The sequence below is a fragment of the Scardinius erythrophthalmus genome (assembly GCF_964197995.2).
Source record: "Scardinius erythrophthalmus genome assembly, chromosome: 23".
In the NCBI taxonomy this organism is placed as follows: domain Eukaryota; kingdom Metazoa; phylum Chordata; class Actinopteri; order Cypriniformes; family Leuciscidae; genus Scardinius; species Scardinius erythrophthalmus.
This window is the reverse complement of record NC_138243.1, coordinates 26880243-26898699: the sequence shown is the minus strand read 5'-3', so window position 1 is coordinate 26898699 and position 18457 is coordinate 26880243. Positions and strand designations below refer to the sequence as shown.

General features: G+C 38.9%; 1 protein-coding gene across 1 annotated transcript; it reads left to right on the top strand.

Moving 5' to 3' along the window:
* The first annotated feature begins 3037 nt into the window (after nt 1-3037).
* Nucleotides 3038-9190, top strand: arrdc3b (arrestin domain containing 3b). The gene is made up of 8 exons (XM_081354667.1): nt 3038-3500; nt 5482-5563; nt 5651-5798; nt 5907-6009; nt 6097-6353; nt 6438-6594; nt 7031-7173; nt 7263-9190. Exons 1-8 carry the CDS (start codon nt 3221-3223, stop codon nt 7329-7331), a joined length of 1239 nt encoding a protein of 412 aa, XP_081210793.1. The 5' UTR covers nt 3038-3220; the 3' UTR covers nt 7332-9190.
* The last annotated feature ends 9267 nt before the right edge of the window (nt 9191-18457 follow it).

The following is an 18457-nucleotide window of genomic DNA, read 5'->3' as shown; positions in this document are numbered from 1 at the left end:
TTAACCTTTAGATATCACCATGAAAATTACTGAGTTGATTACTTGCATCAAGACAAACAAAAAATGTATTACAAGTTTTTTTAAATTGTTTGTTAACATGGACAAACGGTGCATAATCGAATTACGTATGTGCTAATTTGCATAAATACCACAACAGAACTAAACATTGGGTCTAGCCAAGTGAAAATGTCTTGTAGAATCTTGTTGACATATAACAGTAAAATATTTAATGTTAAGGTCTGAATGGAACCCATTTAGGCTATTAATACATAGAGTCAGGAAGAAGTAGAAACCAGCCTTTATTAATTATTATTGCAGAGATGGGATTTGGGAGGGGGTTCACTTTTTATTTTACTTACCTTTTGTCTTCTGCATTCTCCTTACCATTGTCTCCTGTTCTTCCCTCAGACTCGTCCCCTAGAAACAGTCCCACGGACCCAGCCCCAAACCCCATCTCTTAAAAATGAATAAAGGCTGGTTTCTAAAGTACTTCTTCCTGCCTCTATGTATCAATGCTCATGGATAGCCTAAATGGGTTTCATTCAGACCTTAACATTAAGTATTTTACTGTTATGTGGCAACAAGATTCAACAAGACATTTTCACCTGGCTTTCACCACCCAATGTTTAGTTCTGTTGTGGTATTTATGCAAATCAGCACATACAGGACGTAGTTAGATTATGCACTGTTTGTCCATGTTAACAAACCTTTTCAAAAAACTTGTAATACATTTTTTGTTTGTCTTGATGCAAGTAATCAACTCAGTAATTTTCATGGTGATATCTAAAGGTTAAATTTTTTACCCTATTCACATGAGTAAAAGAATGAGGCGTATGAATAGACTATATTTGGGTCTTTTTTTCCGAAACTTTCCCCTAATGGGACTCTTCGGGGCTTTTTTTTCTTTACTCAGGACATATTGAGGATACAAAATCAGTTGAGTTTGCTTATGTTGCAATTTGTTCAAGGTTGACCCCCATTTTGGCTTAAAATGACTGGACTAAAATGCTTACAAGAATTATAGAAATGTTTTTTAGATAAAGTATAGCATGTCACACTGCAGACACTGCTTGAAATGTCTCGTCTGTTGTTGTTATTGTTAAACTATTCATTTTTGGTAAATCTAAAATAGAAATATTAGATGAAAATTAGAATGGTTGCTTCTGCAACAGATAACTCTAGCGTTTTACATTGGATTCGCCCCGTATCGCACTTCACCCAATAATACAACACAATACCTAGCAAAAATACATTTAGTAACACTAATATTCACATGTGTGCAAATGTACGCTTCATATACCTGTAAGGGAGCACGTTTATCAATAAACAGTCAGACGAGATGCTTCATGAGTTTTAAATGAAGCGTCTCGCGAGAACTCCCCAACTATTAGTAAACGCACGCGCGCACACACGACCAATCAGATGCACTCATCCCAAACATGTCATCATTACATTTTTAATCTCATACAAAATCACTAAACATATGAATTAATGCAACACATAACATTTCAACGTCCTTAACAACATTAATATTTTATAATTATTTAAACTGATTACTGGATTAAACCTCAGGTGAACACATATAGTAAATCTTGTTCACGTCTTACTCAGCATATTACATCTGCAACTAACCGAAATAAATACATTTAAGTTGAAATAATATACAAGTTCAAAAACTGAAATAAAAACCAGTTAAAGCTATTGTCTTTTATAAAAAATAAATAAATACAAAAGTACATAACAAAAAGAAGATACAAAGAAGCTATTACAACACTGGTCGTGTCAGGTACTGTTCTTGTTTTCTTTAGCTAAAGTATTTTGTAGTATTTTGTGTCTGTATGGTAAGTCTACTTACAAATTTAATAACAAAAAGAAAACTAAAGAAGTTGATTTCACATAGGCTACATAATATAGCCTAATAATATAGTATTTGCATAGTACTTGTACAGTATACAATATAAAAAAATATTAAAGTACATAAGATTTATTCTGTTCTGTCAAAGTCTGAAGCAAGGGTTATTTCCTGACTGGAGATATCAATTTGAATAAAGTATGGCATTTAGGAAATGATCATTTATAATCGCCCTGTTTAACAGGCAGATGGCAGTGAAGAGCAAGGGAGAAAAGTAGGAAAGCTCTATACTTGAAGTGAGGAGATTTAAAAGGATAGTTCACCCAAAAATGATCTATCATTATTTATTAATCCTCAAAATATCTTATTTTCTATTCAGCAGAAGGAAACTCATACAGGTTTGGAACAACTTAAGGGTGAGTAAATGATGACAAAATTTTCATTTCACTATTCCTTTAACATAACACTGAAACAACATGACAGGCCTAATCAATACAGCCATCTATGGGAGAAAACAAAACATCCAAATCAAATTTCTCTAAAGCTTCTTATACCAGTCTAAAATTGCTTTCTATAAAGCCATTTATACATTTTATACTATACATTTAATATAAGAAAGTTTCACCTCTGCAATGTCAAAAACTCAAACAATCGTACATTTGGATTTGGGAGCCGATTTCCTTCTCTTTGCGTCCATTTTCTTTTGTCCAGTGAGTCTTTTCTTCATAACACTATTAGGCTATTTGATACCATCTTAATGGATTTAGGCCTAAGAGTCACTTGTTCATCAGCAAGTCAGTGAAGACAGGCTACTTCTAAATACAACAGAGACTCAAGCACGGACAGCATTTTTTTCTCATTGAACAATATAAATTTGCAAACTCAAACATAATATGCATATGAAAATATACACACATAACATGTAATTAAACCTCCATTCGTATATCTATGCTTATAGACCTATGCTTAAATAGGTTCATGTGTATAAAATGAACAATAGTATATTAAGTACAAAAGCATAATCTTCAAACACTAAAGGGGGGTTTTGAGGGTATAAAAGCACAGACAGCATGAAGGCGGAAGAGGAGACCAGCAGCAGTAGGCAGCCTTATCGATTGCGCATGCGCAGTCTGGTTGTTTTTCCACGAAACGGAGGTATTAAAGCGGTGTCAGAGGCTGAGCGCAGAGACACAGCTGCATCTTCGCATGCAGTTACAGCTAAACTCAATGAATGACAGCCAACTATAGCACTGAACCTGCCTGCAGCATCTCTGCACGGCAAAAACCCTTAAATGGTTGATAAAACCATCTGACAGATGATTCAATCTTTTTATTTTATACATCTTACAGCTTAGTAACATTTCCACCATGGTGCTCGGAAAGGTGAAAAACTTCTTTGTGAGCTACGAATGTCTCAATGACAGTAATGTCCCTGTCTTTGCCAGTGGGGACTTTGTGTCAGGTCGGGTGATCATTGAAGTTACTGGAGAAATTCGCGTGAAATCTTTGAACATTCACGCCAAGGGACTGGCGAAAGTTCGCTGGACTGAATCGCGCAATGCTGGATCCAATACTGCCTACACACAGAATTTCACTGAAGAAGTGGAGTATTTAAACCACAGAGACGTCCTTATTGGACATGATCGAGGTAAGGAGCATTTTATTTTAAGCACCTTACATTCATGAAAGGGACTGAATGACAAATGCTCCTTACATTGTGCCTTTTGTTTGCTTTCTTGTCAGTTCTGTCCATATACATTTCAGTTTTTACTCAGTGGACAGGTTGATCCATTGGCATAGGTAGAAACTAAAATGAGAACTATAACATTTCTTTAAGAACAAATAGCCTATGCAGATGATGCTTGGTGTAAGCGTCTTCATTGCTCTTAAAATAGTTTATTTCAGTAATACTAGGAATAAATTCAAAAACAAACATCCTGAGTCATATATTGAATTCTTTTTAAAGTATTCCAACAATATGAATGCTTAAATGAAGGTGTTTGTTAAAGCACGAGAGCTTATAAACAACATGCCCTTCTGTCCAAAACAACCTCTGTTCATCTTTTACTTTTAATATTTTCCGTCAATATCGACAATAAACGATTTTTATGTCGACAGTTACCTTGTAATCATATGGTGACATGCGTTTTTTTTAATTATACGTTACAGTTTCTTTCATAGACGATTCTAGTAAGTTTGTAGCCTTTGTTAGAAGCGGTTTAAACCTGTTCAGAAACTGGTGGAAAGGGGGGGTTGTGCGGACCGAGCCTCTGGTCGCTGATTGGTGGAGGTCAATCCTATCCTTTCGCTGATTGGTGGAAGTGCTCGTGTGCCCCCGGTGATATCATATCTTTGCAGAAGTGTCAAGACTGCGACGCAACTTATTCGCAACGATGCAGGACTGATTGAAAGTTCGTTTGAAATGTGATATTTTCAGCCTTCACCCTATGCATCATTCTGCGATCGTTAAAAGTATTCTGGCCAAGTCATTGTTAACTGTAACAGCTACTGTAACTGCTGTATAGACATATTAACTCACTTCCTATGCCAGTGGTTAGTATGAGTTATGTAAACTGTAAAATATGGTCAGCATAAATGTCATATTATGTGTTTGTATTCTGCGAATGGAATATTTTGATGTATGTTCTTTGTACTTTGTCATACTGAATCAAATATACTTTGTAACAACTATTAAAGTAAATATACAGTTTCTGTAATGAAGTCTTATCCATTAATAAAATAAGTAAAAATTTAACTGTTATTGGCATGAGTTTTTTTTTTTTTTTTTTTAAACGTGTTTCTCATTTTCTAAAACCTTACACACCTAAACCACCACGCTGCAGTACACATGTGGCTTCCTTAGGGGGGCGTATTTTAGACAAAAACACTCTGGCTCAGCCAATCAGGTGCTGCCTAGTAATATATGCATGAGGAAATCCGGCTGAGAGAGGCTGCTCGCGCCGGTTCTGTCCGGTCCTCTCTAGCTCTTGTCTGCCTTCAGTGTCAGGCTCATAGTTATTTAAAGCAGGCAGTGGAACTGCTGAGATGGCAATAAATGCATATTAAAAAATATAAATGAATGAAAACAATATGTCTAACGTGTTATGACATGATTCCTGGGCCATAATTCTTTACACTAGTCTGTTGAACTACTGACCTTGGAAATAAACAAAAGCTATATAATAATACATTGAAGACAATGGATGTTATTAAAAATAGTATCTATGAGCATAAATATTCATATATTCCATTAATTTTTTGTTCTGAATCAAGTTATGCCATACATATTCAATTTTAAACTAGTTATTTTGTTCGTTACTTAATAGATTTTGGGTTTAGTGATGTTGACAAGGGCCACACTTTTTCTTTTGAAATGTATAAAAAACAATCATTTCAAATTATTATGAACTGTTTGCTGTTGTATGTCCACTTTAAAAATGTTTTTGAAAAAAAATCTATTCATATGCTGACATTGATTTGACCAAAAAAATATTTTATAATCATTTGTTCTTATAAAGCACTGAGACAATGTTGGTCGTATCTCTGTCTTTGTCTTGTGTTTAGGGGTCTTGAGGAATATTGCAGGTATGGTATATTGGTATATCGAATTTTATTCTCCTTTCTTTTAGATGATGACAACTGCGACGAAGGCTTCACCATTCTTCACTCAGGGCGACATGAGTTTCCCTTCAGCCTTGAACTGCCCCAGACGTAAGTAACTCACTCTCCTGACTGAATATACACATATATAATGTATTGACCGAAACGCTTACATTATTTTTTCATGCCTCTTTCCAGGCCTTTGGCGACATCCTTTGAAGGCAAACACGGCAGCGTACGGTATTGGGTAAAGGCGGAGCTTCATAGGCCATGGCTCCTGCCCATGAAAACCAAGAAGGAGTTCACCGTCTTCGAGCACATTGACATCAACACTCCATTGTTACTGGTAAGAGAAAAGCATTTGAAGCCTAATCACCTTAGTGTAAAACTGAACATTTGCTTGAGTTGTGGTATGATGAGAGAGGCTCATATATTGTCCTTGTTTCATTCATAGTCTCCTCAGGCTGGCACAAAGGACAAAACGCTTTGCTGCTGGTTCTGCACCTCAGGGCCCGTATCACTAAGTGCCAAAATCGAGAGGAAGGGCTACACTCCTGGTGAGATGACAAACCTGCTTTTTGGATCAGCCCCTAGTTTTGTGATACTTGTTCAGATTGAGTGAATTTGGTTGGGTTTCTTTGCAGGAGAGTCCATTCAGATCTACGCAGAGATTGAAAACTGCTCTTCCCGTGTGGTTGTGCCAAAGGCAGCCATCTACCAAACCCAGACCTTCTTTGCCAAAGGGAAGATCAAGGAGATCAAACAGCTTGTAGCTAACCTCCGTGGAGATCCTCTACCCCCTGGCAAGACTGAGACGTGGGACGGCAAGATGCTGAAGATCCCACCCATATCGCCTTCCATTCTGGACTGCAGCATCATTCATGTGGAGTATTCGCTCATGGTGAGTTCACAATCCTTTTGATTCACGAGAAGGTAGATTGGTCGCTGATACCTGCCATGCAGCTAACCTTTTGATTCTCGACAGGTGTATGTGGACATCCCTCGAGCCGTAAACCTGACCCTAAACCTGCCCCTAGTAATCGGCACCATTCCCCTCCACTCCTTCGGCAGCCGAACCTCTTCCGTCAGCAGTCAGTGCAGCATGGGCATGAGCTGGTTGGGATTGCCCGAGAGACCTGAAGGTATGGCACAAATCCTAAACATGTCATCTCGACATTTTAGATCATGAGTGGGTAACGTTGGCCTTCTAGATCGACTTTCCTGCTGATATTAGCACCGACTCTAACACAACTGATCAAGCTTATAGAGGTTTTCAGGATTACTAGTAAGTCACAGGCAGGTGATTTTGGACATGATTGGAGCTAAACTATACAGGAAAGTGTATCTCGAAGGCCAGAGTTGCCCAGCCCTGCTTTAGATCATGGGTACTCAGTCCTGCTCCTTGAGGACCACATTCTTTCAAAGTTTACTTCCAAACCTGCACCAACAAGCTATTCAAAAGTTATTTCCCGGAGTAGCATTGAGCCCCACTGCTTAAGATGCCCAAGATACCTTCACAACAATTAGTTTAGAAGTCTAATTTTGGTCTAATGTTGGCTTTGCCCTCAACTCTTCCAGCTCCACCAAGCTACTCTGAAATCATCACTGATGGGGATCGACAGAACAACTTGGAGCTCCCAGCTGTGAGAGATGAGATTGAAGGACCACTTTACGCTTACATTCATGAGTTCCGCTTCCAGCCTCCGCCCCTGTATTCCGAGGTGTGTTGAGTTCCCAGACCTTGTAGTTTGTATTTTGCTAATGCATTTGAGTTCCTGTATCCTTAGACCTTGCCCTTCTCTCTTAATAGGTTGATCCCAATCCTGATCAGGTGTGCGGATCTATGGATAGGAGACCAGATACCTGTCCATCCCGCTGAAAAGTGTGACCACACCTGACCAGTGCTGTCAGGGATCTCTTATCTCTACAACCTCAACTGGGGTTTGTTCTTTCTCCATAAAGAGGCATGAGCGGCTATCTTGGTGACGCAGATGGATATCCTCCAGGAGACACTCCCAATCCAGGTCGAGTCCAGCTCAGTGGCACGTAAAAGCTGCTGAAGTTCTTGAGTGATTCCCTTCCCCTTCCATTATTGGTGAAAAGAGTACAGACAGGATTTGTCGGAGTTAAACTGTGCCCTTGACACTAAGATGGACTAAACACAACACCACTAAGTGTGAGAACTGTGTTCAAATGCCTCCAACTTTGTTTTGGATGTGATTCTTCACTTATTTAAATGATTAGACCGATTCTTCTTGAAGATTTACCGGTGATCGTTGTAATAAAAGCAACAAATAACCCATCCTACAACCACTCCAACTGAACAACGACAGACTTTCTTTTTGTCAATTGTTTGTCGTTTTTTTGATTTAGAAGAAGTGGCTTTACCACATCGATTTTCTTGAAATATTTTGAGAATGTCTGGAAACTGTAGATGTGGATACAACAAGACCGGCTTCAAAGATTTGATGAGTGGGATTCTGACTTGCCACGTTGCCTTTCTGCTAGAAAGAAACTGCGAGAGCATCAAACAGCGCTTGGCACTGATTCAAGTGGTGAAAGAAAAAGAGACCATTGACAGCGAGCAAGGAGGACACTCATCGAGATGCAAGACATTCTGGAATAAGTCCTCCTGCTCTCGCTGTTATGAAATACACAGAAAACTGCACTCAGAACTTTTGGTTGAGCTTCGCACTGTTTGTACAATTAAAAGCTAACTAGACTCTCGACATATTCTTTTTTTTTTGTACTCAACTGACTGTGGCCTGTTGGTGTAGGCCTTTGTTTAATAACGACAATTAGCACTTTTCATCGATTGCATTCAAAGTGTATACCGAAGCTTGGCTAATAGGATGCACAACAAAACATATGCTCTGACGTTTACATGTGATTTCGGTACGTTTGTTTACATAAATGTGCTGTTAACAGACAAACTAGAATCACTAGTTATGCGTTCGGACTTATGAAACAATCATTGTGGCCTTGGCACAAAACCATGTTTGTTTGTTTTCACTGTAAATGTGCGCTGTGCTGACATTTACCTGTTAAAAAAGGGACTATGTACTTCTTGTGAACTGTATGCATCCTTACTTTTATGTTTGTGCTTAATTCACTGTGGGTCGTGGTAAAAATTGTTTTGTTTTTTATTTTAGATACTACAAGAACATTCTCAAACATGCACTTCCAGGGAATTAAATAACCCTCATAGAGACTGAACATGTAATGTATACTGCATACAGGAAGCAACATTGCTCTTCAGTCAGGCAGGTCCAGAGCTAATTAAACTGGCTTCCATTTTGTTTTCCATTTCAGGGTTGATCGGTGCAAATTTTGAAATGGGTATTAAGCTACTCCTAAGACGAACAGTGCAATATCCGCTGCGTGTTTTCAGCGTGTTTCCACATAATTTTGTATTCTTGGCTTGTTTCTAACTTTTGTACCATTTTGTAGGTGGTGTATATTATGTCACAGCAAAAAACATGTATGTTTGTCTGTTTTTGCTCCAATCTGTTGAAATAAATATGCCATTTTCTACAAAAAAGCAAGGTTTATTTTTTCATTTCCATGTTAGAATTGCATCAACATGAGAACATCGATTCATATTTCCAATGGAAAACATGACACATTTGGCAAACTCATCCTTCATGTTCAGACAAAAAAAAATTATGGTAACAAATCACTTTGACAAAGTGGAAATGATGGTGTATATTATTGCTGTAGTTATTGCCTATAGCTGTCAAAAGTAAAAAAAGAAAAAAAACAGATGCGGTTACATCATATGCATTAACGTGTCTAGCGTTGTGACCCAGGTTTGTGAAACATGATGGGATTGAATGTAAAAATAAATAAATTACACAATGCAAATAGACAGACGGCTGTTACATATCCTGAGGCGAGAACCAGTTCTTGGTGTTGACATGCTTCATTGTGTGACTTTTTCCTACCAGCATTTACATTACCTTCCTCCAAGGTATAAAAATACAAATGTGTATGATTCTACTTTAGCAGACATCATGCAAAACAGTTTGGTTCACATTCTTTAGCTTCCTTATAGAGGAAACGTCTTTTCCTTTCTGCCCTCTTGGCATTCCAGCACACAGACCATCTAAGGACCAGATGCTGACCAAACACAAGGAGTTCGTTGTCTCTGTGCACACAGGCCTCATGTGTGCTAGAAGCGCCTCATATTTTCCACTCCTCTTCCCAGGCTCAAATGGAGCAGATGTTTGCTCCCAAGAGCTGTAAGTGGACCACTAACCTAGTTTCCCTTCACTGGTCAGGGATAAAACTGGATCTCTCCAGTTCTTAAGAGCTCATTGCTGTAAATGGAGTGTAAAATGCTCAATTTTACAGATGGACATTTAAATTAACTTAATTTAAATTAATCTTCAACAGATGAAACACTAGGATTATTTCAAGTTTCATACAAATATATTTTACCTGCGGTCTTTAGCATCCTTGTTAGCGCGTCCGCCTGTCAAGTCGGAGACCACGGTTCGAATTCTACTTGGAGCGGATGGAGCTGGTTACATTTGGTGCCATGATCCGGATGGGAGTGAGGTTTAGGGGATTGAGTGTAAAGTAGGCTAGTAAGAGTACGTGTAAAACTCACTACCCTGGCCTCAAGAGGCGTGTTAATGACTGATGCTAGAGGCTGCAGTCTTTAATGTCCTTGTTAGCGCACCCGCCTCCCATGATGGCGACTCGGTTTCGAATCCCTCTCAGAGTGAGGCGTGTAGTACGTGTATGGCGTGTATAGGCAAAACTGTAAAGGGATAGTTCACCCTAAAATTAAAATAAAGTCATAATTTACTCACCATGTGTCTTTTTCGGACCACAAAAGGAGAAATTGTCCTGTGAATTGCGACCAGTATCAAATTTTAAAGAAAGATGAAGTAGGCTATCACCAGAATGGTCCCATGCAACACGTGTCTTATAAATTCCAAGATTTAGTAGGAAAACCCCCCACAACGTATTATTTAACGAAAAATAATTGCTGTTGGTCTTCCGTGCTCGACTACGCGTTCGTCTATTAGCGCCGTAGTGAGTTCACTCCGCCCAGAAAAGCACACAATTTGTGAGAAATCAAGATTGATAAAAACGCAACATGAAATACAAAACTAGACATCTATAAACACTATAGGAGGGGGGGGGGGGGGGATATTATCTGACTATATCTTTCTTCACTGAGTTGAAAATCTCCGGACTACAATTCTGTTTGTCTGATGACAGTCAGCTGACAGAGATGTGGACGCGATATCTTTTTGTTGCGACGAACACAACGAATATTCACCTCAGAAAAGAAAGTACATGGATTGTATTTCATCTCGCGTTTTTATTAATCTTGGTTTCTCACAACTTGTGTGCCTTTTCTGGACGAGTCTCATGAACGCGTGCTCGTGCACAGAAAACCAACAGCCAAGGTCAGAGTTTTACTACATTACATTTTACTTCGATTTTCAACCAAACCCTATAATATACCCCCAGAACACTTGGAATATATGGCACGTGTTGCATGGGACCATTCTGCGTCTTTTTAAAAAAAAAATCTTGATGCTGGTCACTATTCCCAATCCCTCCCATTAGCCTAGATACGGACAAGGGTACATGGCATTAGAACAACACCAGTGTGAGTAGAAAAATACTTCATTTTCATTTCTGGGTGAACTAACCCTTTAAAGTCATGGCTACAAATATATATATATATATATATATATTTGGTGACAACAGTATTTTGTCGCGCCATATGTAGGCCTAGGCTACTCAGTGCACTAGATGTTTAAAACAAATAACCAAACAAGAACAAGAAAGACACTTTTGTGCAATTGGATTTTTGACTACAAACCTCATAATTACTGAGATATAGCCCTTGTGAAAACTTTCACATAATGTCAGCATTTCAGTACAATGCATAACTGGCCTAACCAGCACACTTAATCAGAATCAAGAAGAACTGGATGAGAAGTGTGTCTTAACAGATAGCCATGTAACATCTTCGCCTTGGGATCTTTTTGACAAGTTTTAATAATTTAACTGTCTCCAGACATGTTGGCTGGGTACTTTAGGTGATGAACTTAACGAGGCCCCTGACAGCTTGTGTGTGTGGCAGGTGTTTACAGCACTACCGGATTAACCTGAGGAAAACGGCGAGCCTGCGTCATCTGCGCTCTACGTGAACGGTTTAACTCTGCATGCTTCAACACATATGAAAGAGTCTTGTGAAGAGATCGCCGAACATATGTCAAAGTCTAGACTTGCAGACAACAAAACAATGTCGGATTTGCTTTTGTACGATGTTCTAGGTGTGGATTTGCTCTGTCAGTGGAGCTGAAACACAAATCAAGGATATCAACAAAGTGTCTCTGGTAAATCATAGATGCATTATATTTGATTAAGGTTTTCATGCGCAACAGGTGCAAACCTTTTTTTACAGTCTATGGTGCAAACACAGAATTGAATGGAGACCCTTCTCTCCCCTTTACATAATGTCATGGATCTAAATATGGGAGTGGAGGACACTTTCATAACTGTAACATAAGGCCAGAAACGGCGGGACATGTTTCTAAGAAGGGCCGTGCTCCACGAGTCAGGGATTGTCAGTCGGTGACTATGCCGCCAGAGGGGTCAGTACTGACACACGACACCTTGACTTTCAGCTGAGTCAGTGCAATCAGTGGTCAGCAGTGCAGGCCCCGCCCCCTTTCACAGACATGCTGCGATGCCAATGGTGGAGGAGTGCCAGATCGGCTCCTGATTGGCTGCCACCTGCACGAAGTCTCTTGTAGGTTTCTGATTCTGAAGTTTTTCTAAAAATTAAATACATGTATTTATTAATATATGAATATAATTTAATATAAAAATGATTGCTTTTGCTTCAGGATCCACATTTTGGATCATGTCAAATTTTTTATTTGTATTTAAGCATTGGGGTGTTTTTCTCCCTTTTTTTCTGACCCATCAGAGCAAATATTTTTTGGTTTGCAATCCACCAGTTGAAAGCCAATGGGAGCATGCATTTAAAATGTGATATAATTTATTTAAAATCTTACATTTTAATAAAGTCTTTTGAATTTTGTCGAATTTAAATGAAAAAAAGTCTTTGATGTATTAAAGCTTTACTCTCATATCCGAGCTTTCAAAATGATTAAGCATTAAAATAAGCAAAGACAACAATAATCCTTTGTTTTAGACAACTTTGACCTCAAGCACAGCATGCAAATGACTTATGTTTGTGTTCAGTGCAGTGACAAGTCTCATTCGCTCGCTTGCAGTTGTTGATACAAGGGCAGCCAGTGTACCAGTGATAAACAAGAACTGGTTTGGACTGGCCTAGTATGACGGAGGCGGCCAGATCGGCAACCTAATAGCTCTGCGTGTGCGCTTACTTCTCAACATACATACTTGGGAGTGTTGAAATATTTTATCAGGGCACATTCAGGCCCGGGTTGTGGAGTTCACACGGTGTCCGCAACTCTCTCGCCTTACAGCTCCGGTCAGTTCAAACCGGCTGCCATTGACTTTTACAGGAGCTTATTTTAACCTGATCCTTCCATTCAGCCAACCAAAATGGCTCCTGTCTGCATGAAACGAGTATTATTGCTCCTTTTGCTGTGTACTGTGGTGGTACATCCATCCATCCATCCATCCATCCATCCATCCAGATTTTCATGTCTAGTTTGTTAACCTGTTAAAAGCCTTCAAAGGTTTTAATACCGATTAATCCTCATTTAATTGAACACATCACCTGAAGAATACACCTGAAAAGGTTATGTAACGCAGATTAAATTGTGTATCGTGCTCAGCAATTATTGGTACTCCAACATGAGATGCGATGATGATTTATGATCTAAAGATCGCATAACTTAGCACTGTGTCAATATCCCATCCACCTGAGAGGCCCAGAAGTTATAAAAAAACGATAGATGAAACCACGTATCATTAGTGTCCCACTGACACTTGGATATGATTGCAATGTGTTAGCGACATTTCTGCTGTATCTGTAGTTGCACAGGCTGTACCGGTGAATGAGTGAGATATCAGATGTCCACCACGCGGCTCAGCGTTACCATTAGACTAAACATACAGAGGTCATACAGTAATCCATACAGAAGACATATGTCAAAGAGCTGCATGGCATCAGGTTCATTTCAGACTTTGCAAACTGCCATCAGTCAGTGCAGAGAGCTGATGACAGCTTGTGGTTTGGATGTAAACTCTTCCAAACTAGCTCTCAAACGCCTTTTAACATATCCCTTTTATGTGAACGATGTGTAAATCAAATTGCTACAGATATGCAACAAACCATGTACTCATAAACGAGACCTTTAAAATGTTCATCTGTGTAGGTGGTTCATTTGCACACACGGTGAAGAGGAAGTGAACTGCGTAGGGCAGAAGGGAACGGAAATTTTCGACAACCACACGTCCATGAGAAAAGAACCCACAAAGGTGTGAAGGAAGCTTGAACGTCTTGGGTGGATTTACTGTAGCACCAGCCTGTGACATGTATGACCCGTCTGAGAACATGGCAAACACGTCACTGCAGGGTCTGGCCAGATGGTTATCAAGTCTGCATTTGTCCTGGTGGTCAAAAGCTGACCTATTAGTTTTGAGTGATAAAACACCACTGCTCATAGGCTACTTACAGCGAGTCTACATCGGATGTGAGTTGCGTGATTCGACACGAGAAATCCCTGACAGTAAAACTGATTCCCTGTACTATTTCCGACGTTCTCCAAGCGCTCGCGCTGCTTCTGACATGAAGGACAAATGGATTTGCATTAGTTGCTTTTACGCATCCAGATTCGGCCCACATCTGGGCCTTGTGCAATGCACATGTACCAGATGTGGGCCGGATCTAGGCCGACACTATGCCGCTGTCTGGGTCGCGTCGCGACAAAGACAAAAAAAGTTATTAATTTAATTATTTATATATTTATTACATCAGCCGATTGTGTATAGCCTAATTCAAATCAAAGTGATAGGCTTTAAACTGATTACATTAAAAACCAATTGAATACATTGAAGTAAAGCAAATGACGAACCATTACGTTAGACATTTAGAACTGACCTAAGGAATGAGGCTATGATTACAACTGGTTATGAAAGAATCTGCGATTACGGATTACAAACGGATTAAAGATCTTTCTTTAGATCTTGGAATTGTGCGTGCCTCCTTTGTACCAGCCTTTTGATTGATCCCACAAACAGGTCAAAAATAGAAATGTGTCCTTTCTTTGTTTCATTGGGTTGCAAGATATTTCAAACAACTGTTTGGGGTCAAAAGGATTTATTTTTCAAAGAAATTACTTCTATTTAGCAAGGATGCATTAAATTGGACAAAGGGGACAGTTAGGATATAGTAGGCTATTACAAAATATTTCTATTTAAAATAAATGCTGTTATTTTGAACTTTCTATTCATCAAAGAATCTTTAAAAATCTATCAGCAAAAATATTAAGCAGCACAACTGTTTTAAACATTGCCATCTTTTTAGAGCAGCAAATCATCGGAATGATTTCTGAAGGATCATGTGACTCTGAAGACTGGAGTAATGATGCTGAAAATTCATGACAGGAATAAATTAGATTTGAAAACTTTTAATAATTAAATTGTAATAATATTTCACAATATTACAGTTTTTACTGGATTTTTGAGCATAGGTGGCCTACCAGCCCTGAACAGGTTGATCAAGATGGCCTCTCAGGTAAAAACCAGTTCCACCGGCTGGTACCTAAGAAGCTGGCTGGTTTTAGCTGGATTCAGCAAGGAGTCCCTGTCTGTGAGTTTCTCAACACAGATAGTGAGAACACCCCCCATCATCATCCTGCCTTACGCTCTTATATCTTAAAACAGGAAATTACACAAGAACAAACTTTGTGTCTTCGATATGATTCAGGCCTACAGCTCCCTACAGTCTTCCTTGAGCATGAGACTTTGTTTAAAAAATATCAAAGCGTAGCACAAGCAGCCTCATTCACATAGTGGTGTTGCATGCAAACAGAGACGCCAGTGACGCACTTCACTGAGACAATGATCTTCAGCAAAGAGAGAAGGAATTGGCCATGAAAATGCTATGCTGGCACTGCTGGAAAGTTTAAACAAATAAACTGAAGCAAGTGCAGTTTCATTAGCGTGAATGTTTATTTGCGAAGTTCTCTCAAGTGAGAGCTGGAGCTTCAGTAAGCAGAACGTCTGTAAGAAATCAATACTAGAAAGTAAGAAATCAATCTGCTGTGAGAAATCAATACTTAAGTGTAGTTACAGATTCACATTCAGTGAGTCGTATTCATGCCTGAGACCTCGCTCTACGATCTAATTCTACTGACTAGCCAATATAAATGCAACATGAAATGTCGTATTGATCAACGCAACATGGCGCTAAAACTTAAAACTATTACCTCAAGCTCCATTTACAAGATTGCCATGCCAAGTTGGTCTTTTTTCCCTAGTCATGACTGAGTCGCTTTTCGCTTTTTGCTTTTCTTTGAGAGTCCAATGTGCTGCCCTCTTCTTTGGCAACAACTTGGGTGAGTTGACCTTATGACCTTATAGCACAAAAGGGCTCAGCAAGGTTTGGCAGGCAAGTCTCAGCAGTCTGCCCCTGCTGGTAGATGCTGTAACTACACCATTATCTGCGCAAAAAGCATCTTTCTCCAATCACGGCCATTCAAAAGAATAGCAGTAAATGGAGAAATGGTGAAAGAAAAAAATCCATTTGATGTAAAATGGATAATATGGATAACAAACTCAACTGAATTGAGTTGAAAAAAAGCAATGTATTGTGACTAAATAAAAACTGCAAAAAACATATACAGTGTTGTGATTCAACTGGTTGGTTTGGGTCATGGTTTAGTGCTTTAACCAAGACTTTTTTGGGAAAAAATGAATGGAAAAAACACTTCTGGAACCAGCACCGCTGAAAAAGTGTGCGAGCACTAATGCTCTCTATATGAGTTATCAGCAACATGACACTCACATGTTTGGCCAGGTATTGCAGATGTCATTTGTAAATAATTCTACACATTCCGAAATGTTATTTAAAAAATCTGTCCAAACAGTGGTTTAGAATCACAAAACAGCTAAATGTACTATCAGTAAAATATTTGTCACTCTCATGCTTTAAAGACATGTGAAACATGCATGTTGCTTTTTGTCTGAGATCATCACAAAATCATGTAATGTAAGTTCCTATTAAACACAGGTCACACAATTACTTTACTGACGATTGAGGGCTGCTATACTGCAGATTTCTTAAAGGTCTGATTTGTCTCAATCAAGAGTGTGAATCATGAGGCCGTGAGGGCAGCTTGTGGTTGTGGATTTGATGTCAGAGTGGGCGATAATCTTCAAATGCCAATCTCTGATTTGATGCTGCAATAATCTCCTGGAGATGTTAATGTTTACTCGAAAACAGCTCTGCATGATTGAAGTACAGAAGGTGTTAAAGATGCCGTAAGAAATGTAAGCCATACAAACGCAACCACACAGACGTCAGCAAAACCAACTTGTTTTTTTGCTGTTATTTCAGTATCATTGAGATACTGTTATATAGTTTTTCGTAATTTTTTCAAATTGTTTTAGTTAAAGGCAACCATTTTTCTGCACAATTTGGATTTTTTTTTGTGGCATTTTTCATGCAAGATTCCAGTATTTTGAGGCTAATAAATTGTCTAACCACTGGCTGACTGTCCCATACACAACTTGATCCCTTTCAACGACAATAAATCTAGAATCTGCAGTTTTCTATCGTATACCTTCATATGAACCAGATGCCTTGAACCTGCTACCCGCACTGCTGATCTCAGCGCTTACAGACATTACAAACAAACAAGCAGCAACAGAAAGTGAAAGCTGTTGTTCCTCTTTTGCTGCAGGAGTAATCAAGAGAACATCTTGTACACTTGTCGAGTGGCGGGCAGGTGTTACGTGCTCAGAGCAATGCGGGATGGGGGGAGGAGGGTACGACTTCACACCTGTGTGAACAACACAAGGCAGAGGAGGTTCATTTCAGGGCGAAAAACAAACTGGCTTTAACTAGATATCCAATCAGGCGAGCATCAGCTCCTTTCTCACATCACAAAGAATCTGTGTATGCTCCTCTCACAGGATAGCATCTTCTTCAATCAGATTACATCCGATTTTTTAAAGTCATCTTTTATACAGAACATGTTGGTATTGATGGTATAATTTGTAACCTTTAAGCAAGTCTTTTGCAATCACATGCATCATGCGTAAAACCCCTGATAGTCACTCTTTTGAGGTCAAGTTAGTTCGTCCTTTTATGGGATGACCTTTTTGCACCAGTTACTGAGCGCCTCTGAACTGTTTGTCTAAACCCTTCCGTTCTCATCCAAATCAGCTTTACTTCTTCCTTAATCACGCATTAATAACCCTCTGATAAGCATTCAGATGAATCCAAAACATTTTGACCTAATTGGCAGATTTTACTAAATTATTCAGAGCAAATGTGCTATTCATTGTGATAAAGTGAACATGAATTCATATTCACAACACCATTTTTGAATAAGTGAAAATGTAGGACTTGATGTATATCTGCTATTGCCTGGATATTTAAAAATGGGTGTCACAAACCATAGCAAAAAAATATTGGGCATTTAATATGAAGAAGGTCATGTAAACATGTGGAAGGTACAGAATCAAAGTTTAAAGTCATACTTCACCTCATCATCATTTACCCATCCTCAGGTCACTTGAAAATCTTGTGCCGTTCTTCATGTGGAACACAAAAGAAAAAATGTTGCGAAATGTCCAGCTTTTCTGTGGCTCAGCTGCAATACTTGGTTTATTAAAACTGCATATTTAGCCTGGATTTGAACCCCGGAACAGTGTTGGGGTAATACATTACAAGGAAAGTGTATTACGTAATCTGATTACTTTTTTGATGTAACGAGTAAACTGTAGGCTACATTACAAGTAATGTGCATTACATAATCAGGTTACTTTTTAAAGTAACACATTACAAGTAGTGTGTATTGCGTAATC